General features: G+C 46.3%; 1 protein-coding gene across 7 annotated transcripts in view; it reads left to right on the forward strand.

Annotated features, from left to right (window-relative positions):
* HIP1 (huntingtin interacting protein 1) overlaps positions 1-18,502 on the forward strand; it is a 148,857-nt gene that overhangs the window by 114,358 nt on the left and 15,997 nt on the right. For all 7 annotated transcript variants that reach the window (XM_001504484.6, XM_070231707.1, XM_005598679.4 and 4 more), the window contains 11 exons: positions 2,249-2,306; positions 6,010-6,085; positions 6,180-6,320; positions 6,610-6,707; positions 7,055-7,127; positions 7,804-7,987; positions 8,491-8,579; positions 8,987-9,103; positions 16,253-16,354; positions 16,616-16,759; positions 17,206-17,341. In XM_001504484.6, coding sequence (XP_001504534.3) covers positions 2,249-2,306; positions 6,010-6,085; positions 6,180-6,320; positions 6,610-6,707; positions 7,055-7,127; positions 7,804-7,987; positions 8,491-8,579; positions 8,987-9,103; positions 16,253-16,354; positions 16,616-16,759; positions 17,206-17,341 — 1,218 coding nt within the window. The remainder of the gene's footprint in view (positions 1-2,248; positions 2,307-6,009; positions 6,086-6,179; positions 6,321-6,609; positions 6,708-7,054; positions 7,128-7,803; positions 7,988-8,490; positions 8,580-8,986; positions 9,104-16,252; positions 16,355-16,615; positions 16,760-17,205; positions 17,342-18,502) is intronic.

Consider the following 18,502-nt stretch of genomic DNA (forward strand, 5'->3'; position numbering starts at 1 on the left):
GAGTGGTCCCGGGGCCACACTCTGAGGTGGCCACCATGAAGGACATATACGTGCAAAGTATGGGGATGACGGAAAACCAAGAGAGATCCAAGCATGAATGGATGCTGGCAAGTTTTTATCTTAGAAGTCTAGGACAAGGGACGCTCTAGAACTGTGGTCCCTGAAAAGCAGTAGATCTGGTTCTTTAGTCAGGCCGGGGGAAGCAGCATGCCTCTGATCAATCCAGGAGGGCTTCGTGGAAGGGAGGCTGGAATTCGACGTTCGAAGGTTAGAAAGGCTCTGGAGCAGTGGGCATGCTTGAAGGGAGCAGAGATTGGACTCAAGCCCAAGAGAAGAAGGCGGCGGTCGCTCAGAAGCTCTGAATAGACGAACCTCTAATTGTTTCTGAGGTGCCGTGGAACCCAGTGGCCCGCTGGAACATTTCCACTTCCTTATGAGGTGGCGAGTTAGCAGAAGAGACAAGTAATTATTCACAAGACCTGCACAGATTGCCTCTGCGGGGGCGACTGTGTGCCTGGGGGAAAAGTGGGGGGGACACTGCACACAGTATGTACTCTTCTAAAAAAACATTGTATTTTAGAATAGTTTTTGATCTACAGAAAAGTTATAAAGAGTTCAGAGAGTTCCCATATATCCCTGAACCCAGTTTCCCCTATTGTTAACATCTTACATTAATATGATAATTTTGTCACAACTAATGAACCAGTTTTTTGTTTGTTTGTTTGTTTTAAAGATTTTATTTTTTTCCTTTTTCTCCCCAAAGCCCCCTGGTACATAGTTGTATATTCTTTGTTGTGGGTCCTTCTAGTTGTGGCATGTGGGACGCTGCCTCAGCGTGGTTTGATGAGCAGTGCCATGTCCGCGCCCAGGATTCGAACCAACGAAACACTGGGCCGCCTGCAGCGGAGCGCGCGAACTTAACCACTCGGCCACGGGGCCAGCCCCGTTAATGAACCAGTTTTGATATGCTATTATTAAAGTATAGAAGTCCATACTTTATTCAGATTTCCACAGTTTGTACGCAGTGTCCTTTTTCTGTCCCCGGATGCATCCAGGAACCAGGCTACATTCAGTCGTCATGTCTCCTTAGCTCCTCTTGGCTGTGACAGTTTCTTGAACTTTCCTCGTTTCTGAGGACTTTGACAGTTTTGAGGGGCCTGATCAGATATTTGTAGAATTTGAGTTCGTCCGATGTTTTTCTCGTGATTGAACTGGGGTTAAGGGCTCGTGAGAGAAAGATCGCTGACGTAAAGTGCCATTGTCATCCACTGTACACTTTTACCATTTTGAATTATCACACTGTATATGTGTCCTCCTTCTTTATACCAAGTGAATATTCAAAAATTACTAAAACTTAAATTTAAAAAATAAAAAGATCAGGGGCCGGCCTGGTGGTGCAGCGGTTAAGTTTGCACGTTCTGCTTTGGCGGCCCTGGGTTCACTGGTTTGGATCCTGGGTATAGACCTATGCACTGCTTGTCAAGCCATGCTGTGGTAGGCGTCCCATGTATAAAGTAGAGGAAGACGGGCACGGATGTTAGCTCAGGGCCAGTGTTCTTCAGCAAAAAGAGGAGGACTGGCGGCAGATGTTAGTTAGCTCAGGGCTAATCTTCCTCAAATAAATAAATAAAATAAAAAGATCGCTGAGTTGTGATCTGTAGCTGAGATACACAGAATCACACAATCTGGGAGGTGAAAAGACCTCAGACACCCCACTCTGTCGGGGAGGAGGCTGGCCCTAAGAGGCCACTGCCCATCTGGCGGGCAGTGGACCTGGATCCCCGAGTCGTAGTCCTTAGTCTTTGCCTTCTGCCAGGCATCCTCCCGGGCAGGCTCTGTGGATCTCTTCCAGACTAACGTCCACCCTGGGCCCCCCCAGTGCACGCACCCCTGGGAGAGAACCACACCGCCAGGGCCGCCGTCGTCCATCCCGCTGCTTGGTCAGGCTACTGCTGCTGCTTCTGTGGTCAGGAACACAGGCCCAGCCCACTGTGCCCAGAATGGGTCGCGCTCTGGGAGCAAACTCGGGGAGAGGGAAGGATTAGAGGGATAGGCGCCCCCAGACTCCCTGCTTGTCCTGCTGGGCCCCCGTGGTTACCAGCCCTGGGGCAGCTCTAGGCCAGCAGTGTCCCCCCACAGGGCTGGCCACAAGCCCCAGGAAGGGTGGTCCCCTCCCTCCGGAGCCCTGCTGTGGCTTGTCTGCCCTCTGGTCCTCCTCTCCCTCTCATTCCTTTCCACTTTATTTCAGGTCTCCCAGCTGACACCCTGCAAGGCCACCGGGACCGCTTCATGGAGCAGTTCACAAAGTAAGTGGCTTAAGTTAGAAATGAAGGCGAACCAAAAAGTGCTCTATAATCAGCTAATCCATGCAACAGCTCTTGCTTTAAAATAATGCAGGGATGAGGGTATCTGCACTTAAAAAGGCAATAAAGTGAAGGAAGATAACTATGATGCTGGCAAACCTTCCAGGGGCTGAGGAGGCTGTCAGTTCTCGAATAGATCCCATAGAAGCACATAGAAGAAGGAGATTTCATGTATTCATTTATCGCCTGCCCTATGCCCAGGGTTTCATCCTCTTTGTTTTTTTTTTCTTTTCTTTCCTTTTTTTGTTTTTTGTGAGGAAGATTGGCCCTGAGCTAACATCTGTGCCAGTCTTCCTCTATTTTGTATATAGGATGCTACCACAGTATGGTTTGATGAGCAGTGTGTAGGTCTGCACCCAGGATCTGAACCCTCAAACCCCAGGCCACCACAGCAGAGTGTGTGAACTTAACTACTACGCCACTGGGCTGGCCTCATCTCTTTGCTTTTTCTTCTCCATAATTTCTCTTGGTCTCATACTATATGCATGCCAAATATGTATACAACTACCAAATATGTATCTTTAGCCGAACCTCACCTCTGAATTCCAGTCTCACGTACTCGATTATCATTTGACATCTCTACCCCAAATTTAAACCTTTTTCTCCCGTCTTTTCTCTCTCAATAAATACCCTCACCATCCACTTAGGCCAGAGGTCTGGAGCTCAGCATGTTCGTCGTCCGCATGTCCATCCATTACTAGGTTCAGTTGATGCTCTACAAATATATCTTGGCTCCGCCCATCTCTCCATCTCTTCAGCTCCCATTGCTGCATGACAGGACCCTCTAACATTGACAGGATACCTGGGGCTTCCACTCCTGCCTCCTACCATCCTGTCCTCACCCAGCAGTTAGAAGAGCCTTGTGAAAACATAAATCCATGCTCAGAACCTTTTACTGTCTTCTGATTACACTGAGAGTAAAATCCAAGCTCTTCTCCATGGTCTACAAGGCCCTGCAAGACCTGGCCCCTGCCTGCCATCTCTGACCTCGTCCCCAGTGCTCACTGTTGCAGCCACATGGGGTCCTCTTCCTGCTCCTGGGAGGCACCCAGCACATTCCCTCATCAGGGCCTTCACGCTTGCTCTTCCTTCTCCCTGGGCTCTTCTTCCAGCCTGGCCAGCTCCAGGTCATCTTTGGTCACCTCCTCACAAAGGCGGTGTCTGGCCACCTTACTTAAGTGGGGCCTTCTCCATCTCCTATCCCTCGAGCTCCAGCACCCCCGCTGTGTTCTCCATCACAGCACCCTGTTTATCTCCTTCATCGTTCTCAGCACAACTTCATTTCTGTTTGACTGTCTTGTCCGTTAGTACATCCCTAGCGTCTGATACATAGCAGTCAAGCATAGAGTGTTCAGTAAATATTTGAATGAATTAATAAGCCAGCTATCTAGTCTAGAAGAGGAAGAGCTTGTCTGACTGAGGGGTAAATTATTCTGGTGCATTTGGGAAAGACAATAGGTGACTCGAAGAGAAATACAGCTCGTCTTTCAATTAAGTGTGTCCAAGAAGAGGGGAAGGAGTGGCCCGAGAGGCAGGAGAACTGAGGAAGCGAGAGGGCCTCATGGCTTAGCCCCGTCTATTTTGACCCTCTTGTGTTTCCTGTTACTTTCTCCATCCTTGACAACAGGGAAGGCAAATCCCAAACTTAGGCTTGCCTTGCTGGTTCCCGAGCTGCAATCAGAGGACAAGTTTGGGGTCGTACTAACCTCCTGGTTTCCTTGCTCCATTTGAAAGCGTTGTGTGTTTATTCTATAATAAATGACTTATTGAATCCTAGGAGACAGGCCCTGGAGCTGATTTCCTGGAACGCTGAATTCCAGTAGCTTATGAAAGCAGTAAAGCCTATTACTGTTGGCTCCGGCCCAGAAAGAGGGGGACGTGTGGCCAGGTCATTTTATTTCCTTTGATTTTTTCTAGCTTATGGAAACATCTCCCGTGAGTAGCCACCTCACTTTCTCTTCCACGCAGACATGGTGACTCTCTGAGGCCTCCCTGTCCTCAAATTTCAGGAAAGCAGCAATGATGTCACAGGGACAGTCCTAACCTTGGGGTCCCAGGGGCTGTCATGAGACCCCAGGGGTTTAGTTCATTGGGCTGGGCTAGAGAAAATTCTCTGAGGCAGAGAGAGTGCTGAGATCCATGATCCTCTTTCATCTCAGAAAATACGTCTTGTGTTCACAGTTTTCTTGGCCTTCCATATTTAGATTCAAAATAGAGACTTGAGGATAAGAAAAGATTTTGGTTTCTTCATTGGCATATTCATTCAAGATTAGGACACAGTGTTTACTAACACGTACACATGGGAGAAACCCAGGAAATCTGAGGACAGAGTGTTTTCTCCACTGCGTACTTGTTGAGTCACTCCTCTTTGCCTGCCCGGTCTCTGCCCTCTAGAAGCTCACACGGTTGTGCACCGCTTAATGACGGGGATGCCTCCCGAGAAATGCATTGTTAGGTGATTTCGTTGTCGTGCAAATATCATAGACCGTGCTGAAGGGGAACAAAATTTGCCACCCCAATATGTGTCTCTTTAACATGAGGATTATTTTAGGCTGACTTTTTTTAAGGGGAAAAAAAGAGACTCAAAGGTTTTTTACCTCCCGCTTAACTGTCTAAAAGAATTCAGATAAAAAATCCTACCTCAGGAACCGAGCTCTCATCTTAGCATTGCGTGAACTAGGTGGTACACAGGGAGGAAGCTAGGAAAGCCTGTTTGTTGGGCTTCTGCCAGTGTCCTTCTGTTTCTGTGTGCTCAAACACTTGCTTTCCAAACATTCGCTCCTTTTCACCTACCTGTGAATCGCCTTCCTTCCCTTTGAAGTCCCTGAGTCTTCCCACCCCCAGCATCTTTTGTCTTTAACTGAGGATGGTATTTAAGGTGAGGGTTTCAGATATTTTGGCAAGTTACTCAGATTTCCTGGGTTTCTCCCATGTGTACGTGTTAGTAAACTTTTGTTTGTTTTTCTCCTGTTTGTCTGTCTCATGTCAATTTAATTCTTAGATCAGCCAGAAGAACCTAGAAGGGTACAGAGAAATTTCTTCCTCCCCGACAGTTCTTAACAAACCTAGCTGATATAGCCTGCTACACTCCTAGGCTACAGGGCACTAATCTCGTGGGAGCACTGTAACCCATGTGGTCCGTTGCTGTCCAAAATGTCGTTATGCAGTACATGACTGTAGTCTAATTGGAGAGAGAACAAAGCTCTAAAACAAAGGGAATTAATTAAAAGGAGATCTACCTTAATAATTAAGTTTCCTTCCCTTTTGCTATGGTTAGTTGGTTTGTCCTCAGGGAAAGTAAATTTATTTTCATGTCACTCTAAGCCAAACATTCCTAGGAAGATACATCTGCCAAACAATACCGTATATTCTACAGTGAGACAGAAATTAGTTTTTGGGTTATCTACTCATCCAAAGGGTTTTGCAGTTTGAATTACTCTTTCCTCACCACCAGATAAGTGGGGACTGGCTGTAAACCGTCTTTCTTTGTAGCATCACAATTGAAGCCCGGTGCCGTGGAGGCCATCTCCTTGACAGCCTGTGCCTTTGGGCTGGGCAGGCAGTAGGAAAGCCAGGTGGCTGCACTGTCCCCTCCATGGGGCTGGTGAAGTCTCCCAGCACCCCTCAGGCCCTTCTCCATCCCTAGGTTGAAAGACCTCTTCTACCGCTCCAGCAACCTACAGTACTTCAAGCGGCTCATTCAGATCCCGCAGCTGCCTGAGGTAAGCGCGCCCAGCTGCACCCTGGGAGCTGCTGCATCCAGGCTGGCAAGCCCAGCAGGTAAGCATGGTTTGAGGTTGTGTCTTCCCTCTTCAGAACCCACCCAACTTCCTACGAGCCTCTGCCCTATCAGAACACATCAGCCCTGTGGTGGTAATCCCAGCCGAGGCCTCGTCCCCTGACAGCGAGCCCGTCTTAGAGAAGGATGACCTCATGGACATGGATGCCTCCCAGCAGGTGAGGACCACTTAGGAGAGAAACCTGGCCCTTCCTGTTGCCCCCAAGTGCAGAGGAGAGGACGGGAGAGGCTCTGGCCGAGTCTCATTGGCTGGAGCCAGATTCCGCCTCCTTCTAACATAAGCAGTAACCTAGACTGAGCACCCTGCCCCGTGGTCCCTAGGAGGAACCATAAATGGGTTTGAATGGAATTAAGGAAGGGTCCATTCTTCCTTGTCACTCATTTGACCCCCCACACAGAATTCTCTGCATCTCTAACTTTGTTCTCAATCTTTTTCGGTCACCACAGAATTTATTTGACAACAAGTTTGATGACATCTTTGGCAGCTCGTTCAGCAGTGATCCCTTCAATTTCAACAGTCAAAACGGTGTGAACAAGGATGAGAAGTGAGTCCAAGCTGGGGTAAAGCAGATGGTGCAGAAATTAAGTTAAGCCATGATCTGTCTCCCAACACCTAACCAGAGAGCGACTCTTAATGATGCTTGGGCTCTTAGATAAAGGTCGACCCTCAGATATTGGCCCCTTCAATCCCAGAGGAAAATCAAATGAGGCGGAAATAACTGAGGACCCGTGAGTGTCAGATGAGTATCTGGTAACACTGATAGTCTTAGGGTATAATTTACAGAAGTTCAAAGAATTGTCCCCAAATTAACACCAGCTTTTAACTTCCTCCCCTGATCTCCCAGTTCGCGTTTAGAAGGAGGTGGAAGCAAACTTGTTCTTCTGTCCCTAGGGATCACTTAATCGAGCAGCTGTACAGAGAGCTCAGTGGGCTGAAAGCACAGCTGGAGAACCTGAAGACTGAGGTGCGAGTCGGGCTCTAGTGTATTCCTTGGCTTCCCCACTACATGACAGATTTTCGTATTAAATTTGCTTCACATAGATGCTTGTTGGACTGCATCTTAAGGGGGAGTTCATGAGTAGAAATGCCAAAGCCAGAAGCACCTGGTCTTCCCGTGGTCTGGACTGTAATGCATTTCCATTGTACTTGCCTTGAGAATGCCATTTAAGCCAAGCTCCCCTGTCCCTGTGATCCTCAGAGATCACCATGATCACCTACTGGCTGTGACGCCATGGTGAGAAAGGCCTGTGCTTCTCACATGGCAATAAGGTTTGATCTGAAACGGCTGTTGGCCATGTCTGGTGCTGTAAATGCGCCTGCCCCTCAGACCCATGGCTGATCAGAGGTGGTACTCACGGGGGCAGGTGGACATCCTCTCCCTCCTCATTCCAGCTCATCCTTCGCTGCTCCCAGGCCACTCTAACAGGACCAGAGTTCCCCTGCTGTCATCCCCTGTTGTTCTTGGCTGGGTAGCTTGTATGACCAGAAGGCTCAACTCTCATGAGGCCTTGGGAGTGCACTTGTTAGGAAAACTGAGGTATTTGGTCAGTGCTGGAAACGTGGTGGAACCTGCTTCTCCTGCCCAGCACAGCCGACCAGGCATGCGGCGAGCGGACGCATTACATACGTCCCTCCCACAGAGCCAGCGGGCCGTGCTGCAGCTGAAGGGCCGCATCAGCGAGCTGGAGGCTGAGCTGGCTGAGCAGCAGCACCTGCGGCAGCAGGCAGCCGACGACAGCGAGTTCCTGCGGGCGGAGCTGGACGAGCTCAAGAAGAAGCGAGAAGACACAGAGAAGGCTCAGCGGAGCCTGACAGAAATCGAGAGTGAGAGGCCAGGGGGTGTGGGCATGAGGGTGGGGGTCCAGAGTGCAGTCTAGCTGACTCAGGATGAAGGATGAGGCTGGGCGGCCGAGCCCCAGGCTTGCCTCTGCCCGGAAGAGCTGTCAGGAATGCCAACTCTTGTCACTAGTCAGAGGGCGGATTGGAGTCCCGCAAGTGGAGAGCCCATGTGAGGTGCGGGGATGGGCAACACTGAAGAAGATGGTGATGGGGTGCCTGCCCGGGGGAGTGGATCTCCGAGGAGTGATGGCCTGGTACAGTAAATGCCAGGTGTGAGTGCTCAGGAGGCACGAGTCAGTGAGTGTTTGAATCAGGTGAATTCTTTATTCAAGAACACTTCCCAGAGGAGTTGAAGTAGGATTTTTTGAGGGAGAAGGTGTATGCATTTGTGAAAAGAAAGGAGGATCTTCCAGGGACCCAGGCTTATTGGAAGGCGGGCGGAGGGTCCCAGCAAGGGTGGGCTCCTCACCTAGCCCTTGACGATACAGGGAAAGCCCAAGCCAATGAACAGCGGTACAGCAAGCTCAAGGAAAAGTACAGCGAGCTGGTGCAGAGCCACGCTGACCTGCTGCGCAAGGTAGGACCCTCGAGCGCCCCCTTGCTGCACGCAGAGCCCGCACAACAGGGGAGAGAGCAGCTCAGGCCTCGTGGCTTCTCCAAGTCCAGTGCCTCTACCAGCTTCTAATGGGTCACCACCATTTCTTGGGAACCACAGCTCTTCAGGCTCCCTTGCCTCCCATCTCTCGAGCTCCACCCTAGATGCCCACCCTGCTTGCGTTATCCCTCAGCTTTATTATTCTTGTAAATACTTGAGAGTCGAGTGTCTGAAGATGACAGCTTTGTTCTGACTTCCTGCTGGGTGGGAGAGTGATTCTATGTCCAATTCTAGGACACTCACGGTCTGAATGCTGTCATTTGTTCTAGAAGGAAGATGTCCTGTAAGCCTGAGATGAGCCGGTTCAAGGCACTGTTCTTCCCTTACAGAATGCAGAGGTGACCAAACAGGTGTCTGTGGCCAGACAAGCCCAGGTGGATCTGGAACGAGAGAAGAAAGAGCTAGAGGATTCCTTCCAGCGCCTGAGTGAGCAGGCCCAGCGGAAGGTGAGTGGAAGGAGAGGTATGTGGAGAATGAGGGAGGTGGACCTTGGGCACCTCACAGATTGAAAGACCTTTCGTCTGCTCCACAGCAGCTCTGTGGGTTAGAGCCTGTGAGAGGGCTGCAAGAGGCCCTGTAGGACACAACGTGGTTCCCAGCGCACACACGGTCAGAGGCATAAAGTGCTGAAGGGCCCCGAGTCGAGGGGGGTTCATCAGCAAAGGCTTTCCAAGGGTGAATCTCGAGGAGAATCTGAAGAATTCAAAGCACATGGATATCAGAGAGCGGGATGAACACTGACAAAGACTTATCGCCAGGAGAACACACGTGTGTTGGGGTGGGGTGGACAGGCAGGTGAAGGTGGAGGAAGAAACGTCAGGTGGATAAAACTGAATGCCTTACACTTAGAGTAGTGGTTTGCACACTTTTCTGTGACCCAAAGTAAAAAATACATCTACCTAACGGAAATAAAAGTTTCACAAAACAATACTTATTTTTACCATGTGAATGCATTTGGCTATTTTTTTGCTCTGTTTCATTTTTTTAAAAATGTTAGCTGTGAATTCTTACTCATGGGTTGCAACCCACTCTTTGAAAAACACCACTTAGCAAGGAAGGGAGAATCATTTCAAGATGTTGAGATTCAGCTGTACACCAGGTGTTGGAAGCCTGAATTAATGATCCAGTTCAGGGCCAGCCCCGTGGCCGAGTGGTTAAGTTCGCACGCTCCGCTTTGGCGGTCCAGAGTTTCACCGTTCAGATCCTGGGCACAGACATGGCACCACTCATCAGGCCACGCTGAGGCGGCGTCCCACATGGCACAACTAGAGGTGCTCACAACTAGAATATACAACTATGTGCTGGGGGACTTTGGGGAGAAGATGGAAAAGAAAGAAAAAGGAAAAGATTGGTAACAGTTGTTAGTTCAGGTGCCAATCTTAAAAAAACAAACAAATCCAGTTCTACTTTAATTAGTATTGTGGGCTCAAGCATGACATTTGGGAAATGCTACAGTTCCCCTCGTGACGTTCCACTTAGCCAGGAGAAAAAATTTTGGTATACTCTGGGTTCTCACCTGCCCATACACACTTTTTTTAAAATTTTTATTGAGTTAATGATAAGTTATAATCTTGTGAAATTTCAGTTGTACATTATTGTCTGTCAGTTGTGTTGTAGGTGCACCCCTTCACCCATTGTACCCACCCCCTACCCCACCTTTCCCCTGGTAGCCACTAATCTGTTCTCTTTGTCCACATGTTTAAATTCCTCATATGAGTGGAGTCATACAGAGATTGTCCTTCTCTATCTGGCTTATTTCACTTAACATAATTCCCTCAAGGTCCATCCATGTTGTTGCAAATGGGATGATTTTGTTCTTTTTTATGGCTGAGTAGTATTCCATTGTGTATATATACCACATTTTCTTTATCCAATCATCAGTTGATGGGCACTTAGGTTGCTTCCACATCTTGGCTATTGTAAATAATGCTGCAATAAACATTGGGGTGCATGAGACTTTTGGAATTGCTGACTTCAAGCTCTTTCGATAGATACCCAGTAGTGGGATAGGTGGGTCGTATGGTAGTTCTATTTTTAATTTTTTGAGGAATCTCCATACTGTTTTCCATAGTGGCTGCAGCAGTTTGCATTCCCACCAGCAGTGTATGAGGGTTCCTTTTTCTCCACAACCTCTCCAACATTTGTTACTATTAGTTTTGGTTATTTTTGCCGTTCTAATGGGTGTAGGGTGATATCTTAGTGTAGTTTTGATTTGCATTTCCCTCATGATCAGCGATGATGAACATCTTTTCATGTGCCTATTGGCCATCCATATATCTTCTTTGGAGAAATGTCTGTTCATGTCTCCTGCCCATTTTTGATCGGGTTGTTTAATTTTTTTTGTTGAGTTGTGTGAGTTCTTTATATATTATGGATATTAAGCCTTTGTCAGATGTATGACTTGCAAATATTTTTTCCCATTTAGTGGGTTGTTTTTTTGTTTCAATCCTGTTTTCCTTTGCCTTGAAGAAGCTCTTTAGTCTGATGAAGTCCCATTTGTTTATTCTTTCTATTGTTTCCCTTGTCTGAGAAGACATGGTGTCCAAAAAGATCCTTTTAATACTGATGTCAAAGAGTGTACTGCCTGCATTTTCTTCTAGAAGGCTTATGGTCTCACCTTTAGGTCTTTGATCCATTTTGAGTTTATTTTGGTGAATGATGAGAAAGAATGGTCAATGTTCATTCTTTTACCTGTGGCTTTCCAGTTTTCCCAGCACCATTTGCTGAAAAGACTTTCTTTTCTCCATTGTATGCCCTCAGCTCCTTTGTTGAAGATCAGCTGTCCAGAGATGTGTGGTTTTATTTCTGGGCTTTCAATTCTGTTCCATTGATCTGTGCACCCGTTTTTGTACCAGTACCATGCTGTTTTGATTACTGTAGCTTTCTAGTATGTTTTGAAATCAGGGATTGTGATGCCTCCAGCTTTGTTCTTTTTTCTCAGGATTGTTTTAGCAATTCGGGGTCTTTTGTTGCCCCATATGAATTTTAGGATTCTTAGTTCTATCTCCGTAAAGAATGTCATTGGGATTCTGATTGGGATGGCATTGAATCTGTAGATTGCTTTATGTAGAATGGACATTTTAACTATATTTATTCTTCCAATCCATGTGCATGGAATGTCTTTCCATCTCTTTATGTTGTCATCCATTTCTTTCAGAAAAGCCTTGTAATTTTCGTTGTATAGGTCTTTCACTTCCTTAGTTAAATTCACCCTGAGGTATTTTATTCTTTTTATTGCGATTGTGAATGGTATTGTGTTCTTGGGTTCTTTTTCTGTTAGCTTGTTATTAGAGTATAGAAATGCTACTGATTTATGCAAATTGATTTTATACCCTGCAACTTTGCTGTAGTTGTTGATTACTTCTAAAAGTTTTCCAATGGATTCTTTGGGGTTTTCTATATATAAGATCATGTCATCTGCAAACAGTAAGAGTTTCACCTCTTCCCTCCCTATTTGGATTCCTTTTATTCCTTTTTCTTGCCTGATTGCTCTGGCCAGGACCTCCAGTACTATGTTGAATAAGAGTGGTGATAGAGGGCATCCTTGTCTCGTCCCTGTTTTCAGGGGGATGGTGCTCAGTTTTTGCCCATTGAGTATGATGTTGGCTATGGGTTTGTCATATATGGCCTTTATTATGTTGAGGTAGTTTCCTTCTATGCCCATTTTGTTCAGAGTTTTTATCATAAATGGCTGTTGGATCTTGTCAAATGCTTTCTCTGCATCTATTGAGATGATCATGTGGTTTTTATTCCTCAGTTTGTTGATGTGGTGTATCATGTTGATTGATTTGTGGATGTTGAACCATCCCTGTGTCCCTGGTATGAATCCCACTTGATCATGCTGTATGATCCTTTTGATGAATTGCTGAATTCGGGTTGCCAAAATTTTGTTGAGAATCTTTGCATCTACGTTCATCAGTGATATTGGCCTGTAGTTCTCCTTTTTCGTGCTGTCCTTGTCAGGCTTTGGTATCACGTGATGTTGGCCTCATAGAATGTGTTAAGAAGTGTTCCATCCTCCCTAATTTTTTGGAATAGCTTGAAAAGGATAGGTATTAAATCCTCTCTGAAAGTTTGGTAGAATTCCCCAGGAAAGCCATCTGGTCCTGGGGTTTTATTCTTTGGGATGCTTTTGATTGCTGTTTCAGTCTCTTTCCTTATGATTGGTCTGTTCAAATGGTCTGCTGCTTCTTGAGTGAGCTTTGGGAGATTGTAGGAGTCCAAGAATTTATCCATTTCCTCTGGGTTATCCATTTTGTTGGCATATAGTTTTTCGTAGTATTCTCTTAGAATCCGTTGTATTTCTGCGGAGTCTGTTGTTATTTCTCCTCTTTCATTTCTGATTTTGTTTGTTTGAGCTTTCTCCCTTTTTTTCTTTCTAAGTCTGGTAGGGGTTTGTCAATTTTATTTTTCTTCTCAAAGAACCAGCTCTTTGTTTCATTGATCCTTTCTACTGCCTTTTTCGTTTCAATAGCATTTATTTCTGCTCTGATTTGTATTATTTCTCTCCTTCTGCTGACTTTGGGCTTTGTTTGTTCTTCTTTCTCCAATTCAGTTAGGTGTAGTTTAAGATTGCTTATCTGGGATTTTTCTTGTTTGGTAAGATGTGTCTGTATTGTGATGAATTTACCTCTGAATACAGCTTTTGCTGTATCCCATATGAGTTGGTATGGCATGTTATCATTTTCATCTGTCTCCAGGTATTTTTGGATTTCTTCTTTAATTTCTTCAGTGATCCATTGCTTGTTCAATAGCATATTGTTTAGTCTCCACATCCTTGTGCCTTTCTCAGCTTTTTTCTTGTAATTAATTTCTAGCTTTATAGCATTATGATCGGAGAAAATGCTTGTTATTATTTTGATTTTTTTAAATTAGTAGAGGCTTGCCTTGTTTCCCAACAAGGTCTATCCTTGAGAATGTTCCATGCATGTTTGAGAAGAATGTGTATTCTGCTGTTTTTGGATGGAGTGTTCTATATATGTCCATTAAGTCCAATTGTTTTAGCTTTTCATTTAGCTCCACTGTTTCCTTGTTGATTTTCTGTCTGGATGATCTGTCCATGGATGTGAGTGGGGTGTTGAGGTCCCCTACTATTATTGTGTTGTTTTTGATATCTTCTTTTATGTTTGTTAATAGTTGCTTTATGAACTTTGGTGCTCCTGTGTTTGGTGCATAGATATTTATAAGCGTTATTTCTTCTTGATGAAGTGTCCCTTTGATCATTACATATTGTCCCACTGTGTCTCTCTTTACCTGCCTTATTTTGAAATCTGTTTTGTCTGATATAAGTATTGCGACACCTGCTTTCTTTTGTTTGCTATTAGCTTGGAGTATTATCTTCCACCCCTTCACTCTGAGCCTGTGTTTGTCCTTGGGTCTGAGGTGTGTTTCCTGGAGGCAACAAATTGTTGGATCTTGTTCTTTAATCCATTTTGCCCCTCTGTGTCTTTTTATCGGAGAGTTCAATCCATTTACATTGAGGGTGATTATTGATGCATGAGGGCTTAATGCTCTCATTCTGTCACTTGTTATCTGGTTTTCCTGCATTACCTTTGTTTCTCGTCCTGTGTGTTTTAGCCTACCCATTGACTTCTGAAATTTCTTATGCTGGGTTTCTTAGATTTTTCCTTATTTGTGTTTTGTGTCTCTGTTCTGTTTTTTAGTTTAGTGGCAACCCTGAAGTTTGTATTCAGAATCTCGTGTATAGTATAGTCCATTTTCTGGTGGTCTCTTACTTCCTTGGCCTAGACTTATTTAGTCCTTTTCATCTTCCCCTCCTAGAGTATTATTTTCATCTCTTATTCCAACTTGTGTTGTGAGTTTGTGGTTAGAGTGATAAGATCGTCTTTGCTTTGGTGGTTTCCTTCCCTTTATCCTAATGCTATAGTCGAACATTTTCTATCCTATTCTGATTCTATCTATTTGTCTCTCTACTCTGTGATTTGTGCCCCCTTTCTCCCTTTTTTTCTTTTTTCAGGTATGAGAATCTTCTTGAGGATTTCTTGTAGTGGAGGTTTTTGGTTACAAAGTCCCTTAGATTTTGTTTGTCTGGAAAAGATTTAATTTCTCCCTCATATCTGAAGGATATTTTTGCTGGATAGAGTACTCTTGGCTGAAGATTTTTATCCTTTAAAGTTTTGAATTTGTCATTCCATTCTCTCCTAGCTTGTAAGGTTTCTGTAGGGAAATCCGCTGAAAGTCTGATAGGGGTTCCTTTGTAGGTTTTTTTCTTCTGCTTTGCTGCCCTGAGTATTCTTTCTTTGTCATTCATTTTTGCCACTTTTACTACTATATGCCTTACAGTAGGTCTTTTTACATTGACAAATCGAGGAGATCTGAAGGCTTCCTCCACACACATTTCTCCCTCAATCCCTAGATTTAGGAAATTTTCTTCTATTATTTCTTTGAGCACTCTTTCTGTTCCTTTTCCACGCCCTCAGGGATTCCGATAATCTTAAATTGGATTTCCTCATTGAATCTGCTATTTCTCAGAGATTTTCTTCATTTTTTTAAATTCTTAGTTCTCTTTCTTCCTCTGTCTGGAGCCGTTGAGCCTGTCTGTCTTCGATTATGCTAATTTTCTCCTCTATGGTGTCTACACGGGCATTCAGGGAACCCGTATTCTGTTTTATCTGATCCGTTGTATTTTTCATCTCTAGTATTTCTGATTGATTCTTCTTTACGATTTCAATCTCTTTTGTGAAGTAACTCCAGAACTCGTTGACTTGTTTCTCTATATTTCCCTTTACCTCATTGAATATTTTGATGATAGCTATTTTGAACTCATCTTCACTTACTTTACCTATTTCCAAGTCCTCAGGACATACTTCTGTGTTTTTATTGTTTTCCTTGTGGACTGGAGCTTTTATGAATTGCTGGATGGTAGAGGAGCGGTTTTTGCGCATGATGCTATTATTCAGTTGCAGTTACAGCCTGTCGCCACTAGATGGGGGTCGAGAGCTGTGCCTTCTGAGCCCTCTGCCTTCAGCCGTGATGATGGCAGTGCACAGCATGGATTGGGGGAGGAGGGGCACTTTCTCTCACACGCAGACCTGGATTCTGATCAGCTCTCGCTGTCTGGTTTCCTGGGGCCCTGGCTTGATGAGGTCCCCCCAGGGCAGAAGCTTTCCCCCGTTAGAGGGTTTCCGCTGCACTGGTCTGTGGGAGTCCTGGACAAGTCCGCAGACATGCGGCCCCTGCCCCACTCCTTCCCTCACCCGCAGCAGTGATCCCAGTCTCTAGGGGAGGGAGCAAAGTTCTCTCTTACCCCGTTCCAGCTCCTCTGAGGGCAGCTCCAACCTCTCTGCCCTCTGTCGTTTGGCTGCTGTGGGTCTCCGACGATCTCATATTATTAGAATTATTGGTTGAAATTCAGTTGTTCGTTTTTGGTTGTAGTTTGGAGGGGAGAGAGTCCCGGGTGAGCTCACTCCACTATGTCGCTGACATCACCTCTCCCCACACACTTTTTGTTGAGGCAAAACTTGCATACAAAAGAGTACACACATCTCACATTTATAGCTTGGGGATTTTTACATATGTTTATCCCTTGTAACCACCACCCAGATCCGAGTGTTCCTGTTTTTCTTCTCTTTCAGACTCAAGAACAGACAGAAGTACTAGAGAACTTGAAGCAAGAACTTGCCACCAGCAAACAGGAACTCCACATTGTCCAGGGCAGCCTGGAAACTTCTGCCCAGGTGAGCATCTCCTCCTTTCTATTCCTTCTTCTTGCTTTCCCCTCTAGCTTTGGGATTGCTGTCACCCAGCATCCATCACCATCTAGTATATGACCAAGCTGGTCCCATCTGTGATCAGTGTGTTCTCAGGAGAATGGAAGTGGCAGAGTAAAGAGATATCACCTCCTGTTCCTTGTGGCCTTGTGGTGGGTTTGGACTTCTGGAAAGGGGACAGTTTAATTCTCCCAGCAACTCCCTCTTCCCACATGGTCTCCTTTGCAGTCAGAAGAAAAATGGGCAACCCAGATCGCCGAACTAGAGAAGGAGCGAGACAGCTTGCTGAACACCATGGCTCATCGAGAGGAGGAATTATCTGTTCTTCAGAAACAGTTGGAAGACACCCAGCTCAAACTGTCCAGCACACAGGCAAGTAACGGACACCCGCTTGGGTTGACCAAGTTGGACTTCACACCCATGGGCCTCAGTGGTGTATTCATGGAGGCAGGGGGCTTGAAAGGCCCTTGGGGCCTCTGGCATGACTGTGAAGGCATTCTGTCAGCACAGCTCCTAATGCCAGCATGCCCTGTGTCACCCACAGAGCAGATGAGGGAAAGCAAAGCTCGCTCTCTCTTTCCTATGAGACGGGATGCATCTCTCGCCTAGAAAGGAGAACTGGTTGCAGTGGTCCATTCTCATAGCCTCCTCTGCTCAGTGGCACGAGCCTGTGGACAAAGTTAAAGAGTTCTTCTCTGTGTCAAGCTAACTGGCTTGGGCTAAGATATCAGGAATCCCAGCTGTGTCACAAGTGGCTGCTGCTCGGAGGCTGATTATGAGATCTATGGCAGACTCTTACCTCCCTGGACCGTTTCTAGGAATCTATGGGTCAGCTCGCAAAGGACCAACGAAAAATGCTGCTGTTGCAGTCGAGGAAAGCTGCGGAGCAGGTGGTACAAGAGGCCCTGAGGCAGCTGGAGGAGCCCACTCTGATCAGCTGCGCCGGATCTGCAGGTGCTTCCCCTCACCCGGCTTGCAGATGCCGAAGCTTTCAGCTGAATGCTGTTCAGCGTTGGTGTCGAATCCCTTGTGACACTGAGTCCAGGGCTTCTTGCCCGGCTGCGTGTCCAAATCACCTGGAGATCCCTACCCGCCTCTGCCCCCCAGATCAGTTCCTACGGAAGCTCTGTGGCACAGGGCCTGGGCAGTAGGATTTTCTAAAGCCCCCAGGTGTGATAACTGTTGCTTTAGTCATGGATCCCACTGATGAAAGGCCCACTGGGAGCAGAGGCCCCATAACAATTCTAAAGGCCAGGAGGAGGAGCAGACTGTCCTGTTTCTCTCTAAGGAGGAAAATATGGTCTGAATCAAGGGATGGTTGATCGTGAGCTTCAAGTCTAGACAGAGAGGTGTCATAAAGCACGGAGGGACAGAAACGGTAAAAATCCCCAGTCACAGGCATGAACAGGGGCCCACTCTGCATGTATCACAGTCCTAAGGGCATGTGGGTGGTACAGGGGCCAAGTCAGAGAAGCCTCTGGATGAGAGGGGAGCCTTTGTGCACAGCATCCAGGCCCAGGAGGTTTGTGAAGTCATGGGCATAGAGACGAGCAGGTCTCATTACAGCTTGTTCTCAAGCAGAGGGAACATGTTGGCAAGCTAATGAGAGGTCCCATTGAGAACAAGGCAGACGGGAGGAAACAACTGATGGTTGGTTTTTATTATCGGATAGAAAGGTCTCAGTTTGGTGAGGTGTACAGCCAGGACTATTCTGTCATTCAGCGGGGACCCCATTTGTGAGGAAACAACAGTTACAGATGAAGGGCACACTGAGGACCTAATTCACTGAGGTTGTGCCAGGAAATGGGCAGTCGTGGGCGGATTCTGAGAAGGGAAGTTATGAGCTGCGTTTTGAAAGAAGAGGAGAGACATGAAGCTGTGGAGAGGAGGAAAAGTGGGGAATACTAATAATAAAATAGCTGACACTTACTAAGCGCTTGCTGTGTGCCAGCCACTGTTCTAAGTGCTTTACACACCTTGGTCCAGCAAATCATCACAACAGAGGTACTGTTATGCCTCTGTTTTCAGATGAGGGAGAGCAGGCACAGGTGGCCTGAGATCACAGCCAGCAGTGGTAGAGCCAGGAGCCACACCTATGCAGTGTGACTCAAGAGC

Source organism: Equus caballus, chromosome 13 (genome assembly GCF_041296265.1).
Source record: "Equus caballus isolate H_3958 breed thoroughbred chromosome 13, TB-T2T, whole genome shotgun sequence".
In the NCBI taxonomy this organism is placed as follows: domain Eukaryota; kingdom Metazoa; phylum Chordata; class Mammalia; order Perissodactyla; family Equidae; genus Equus; species Equus caballus.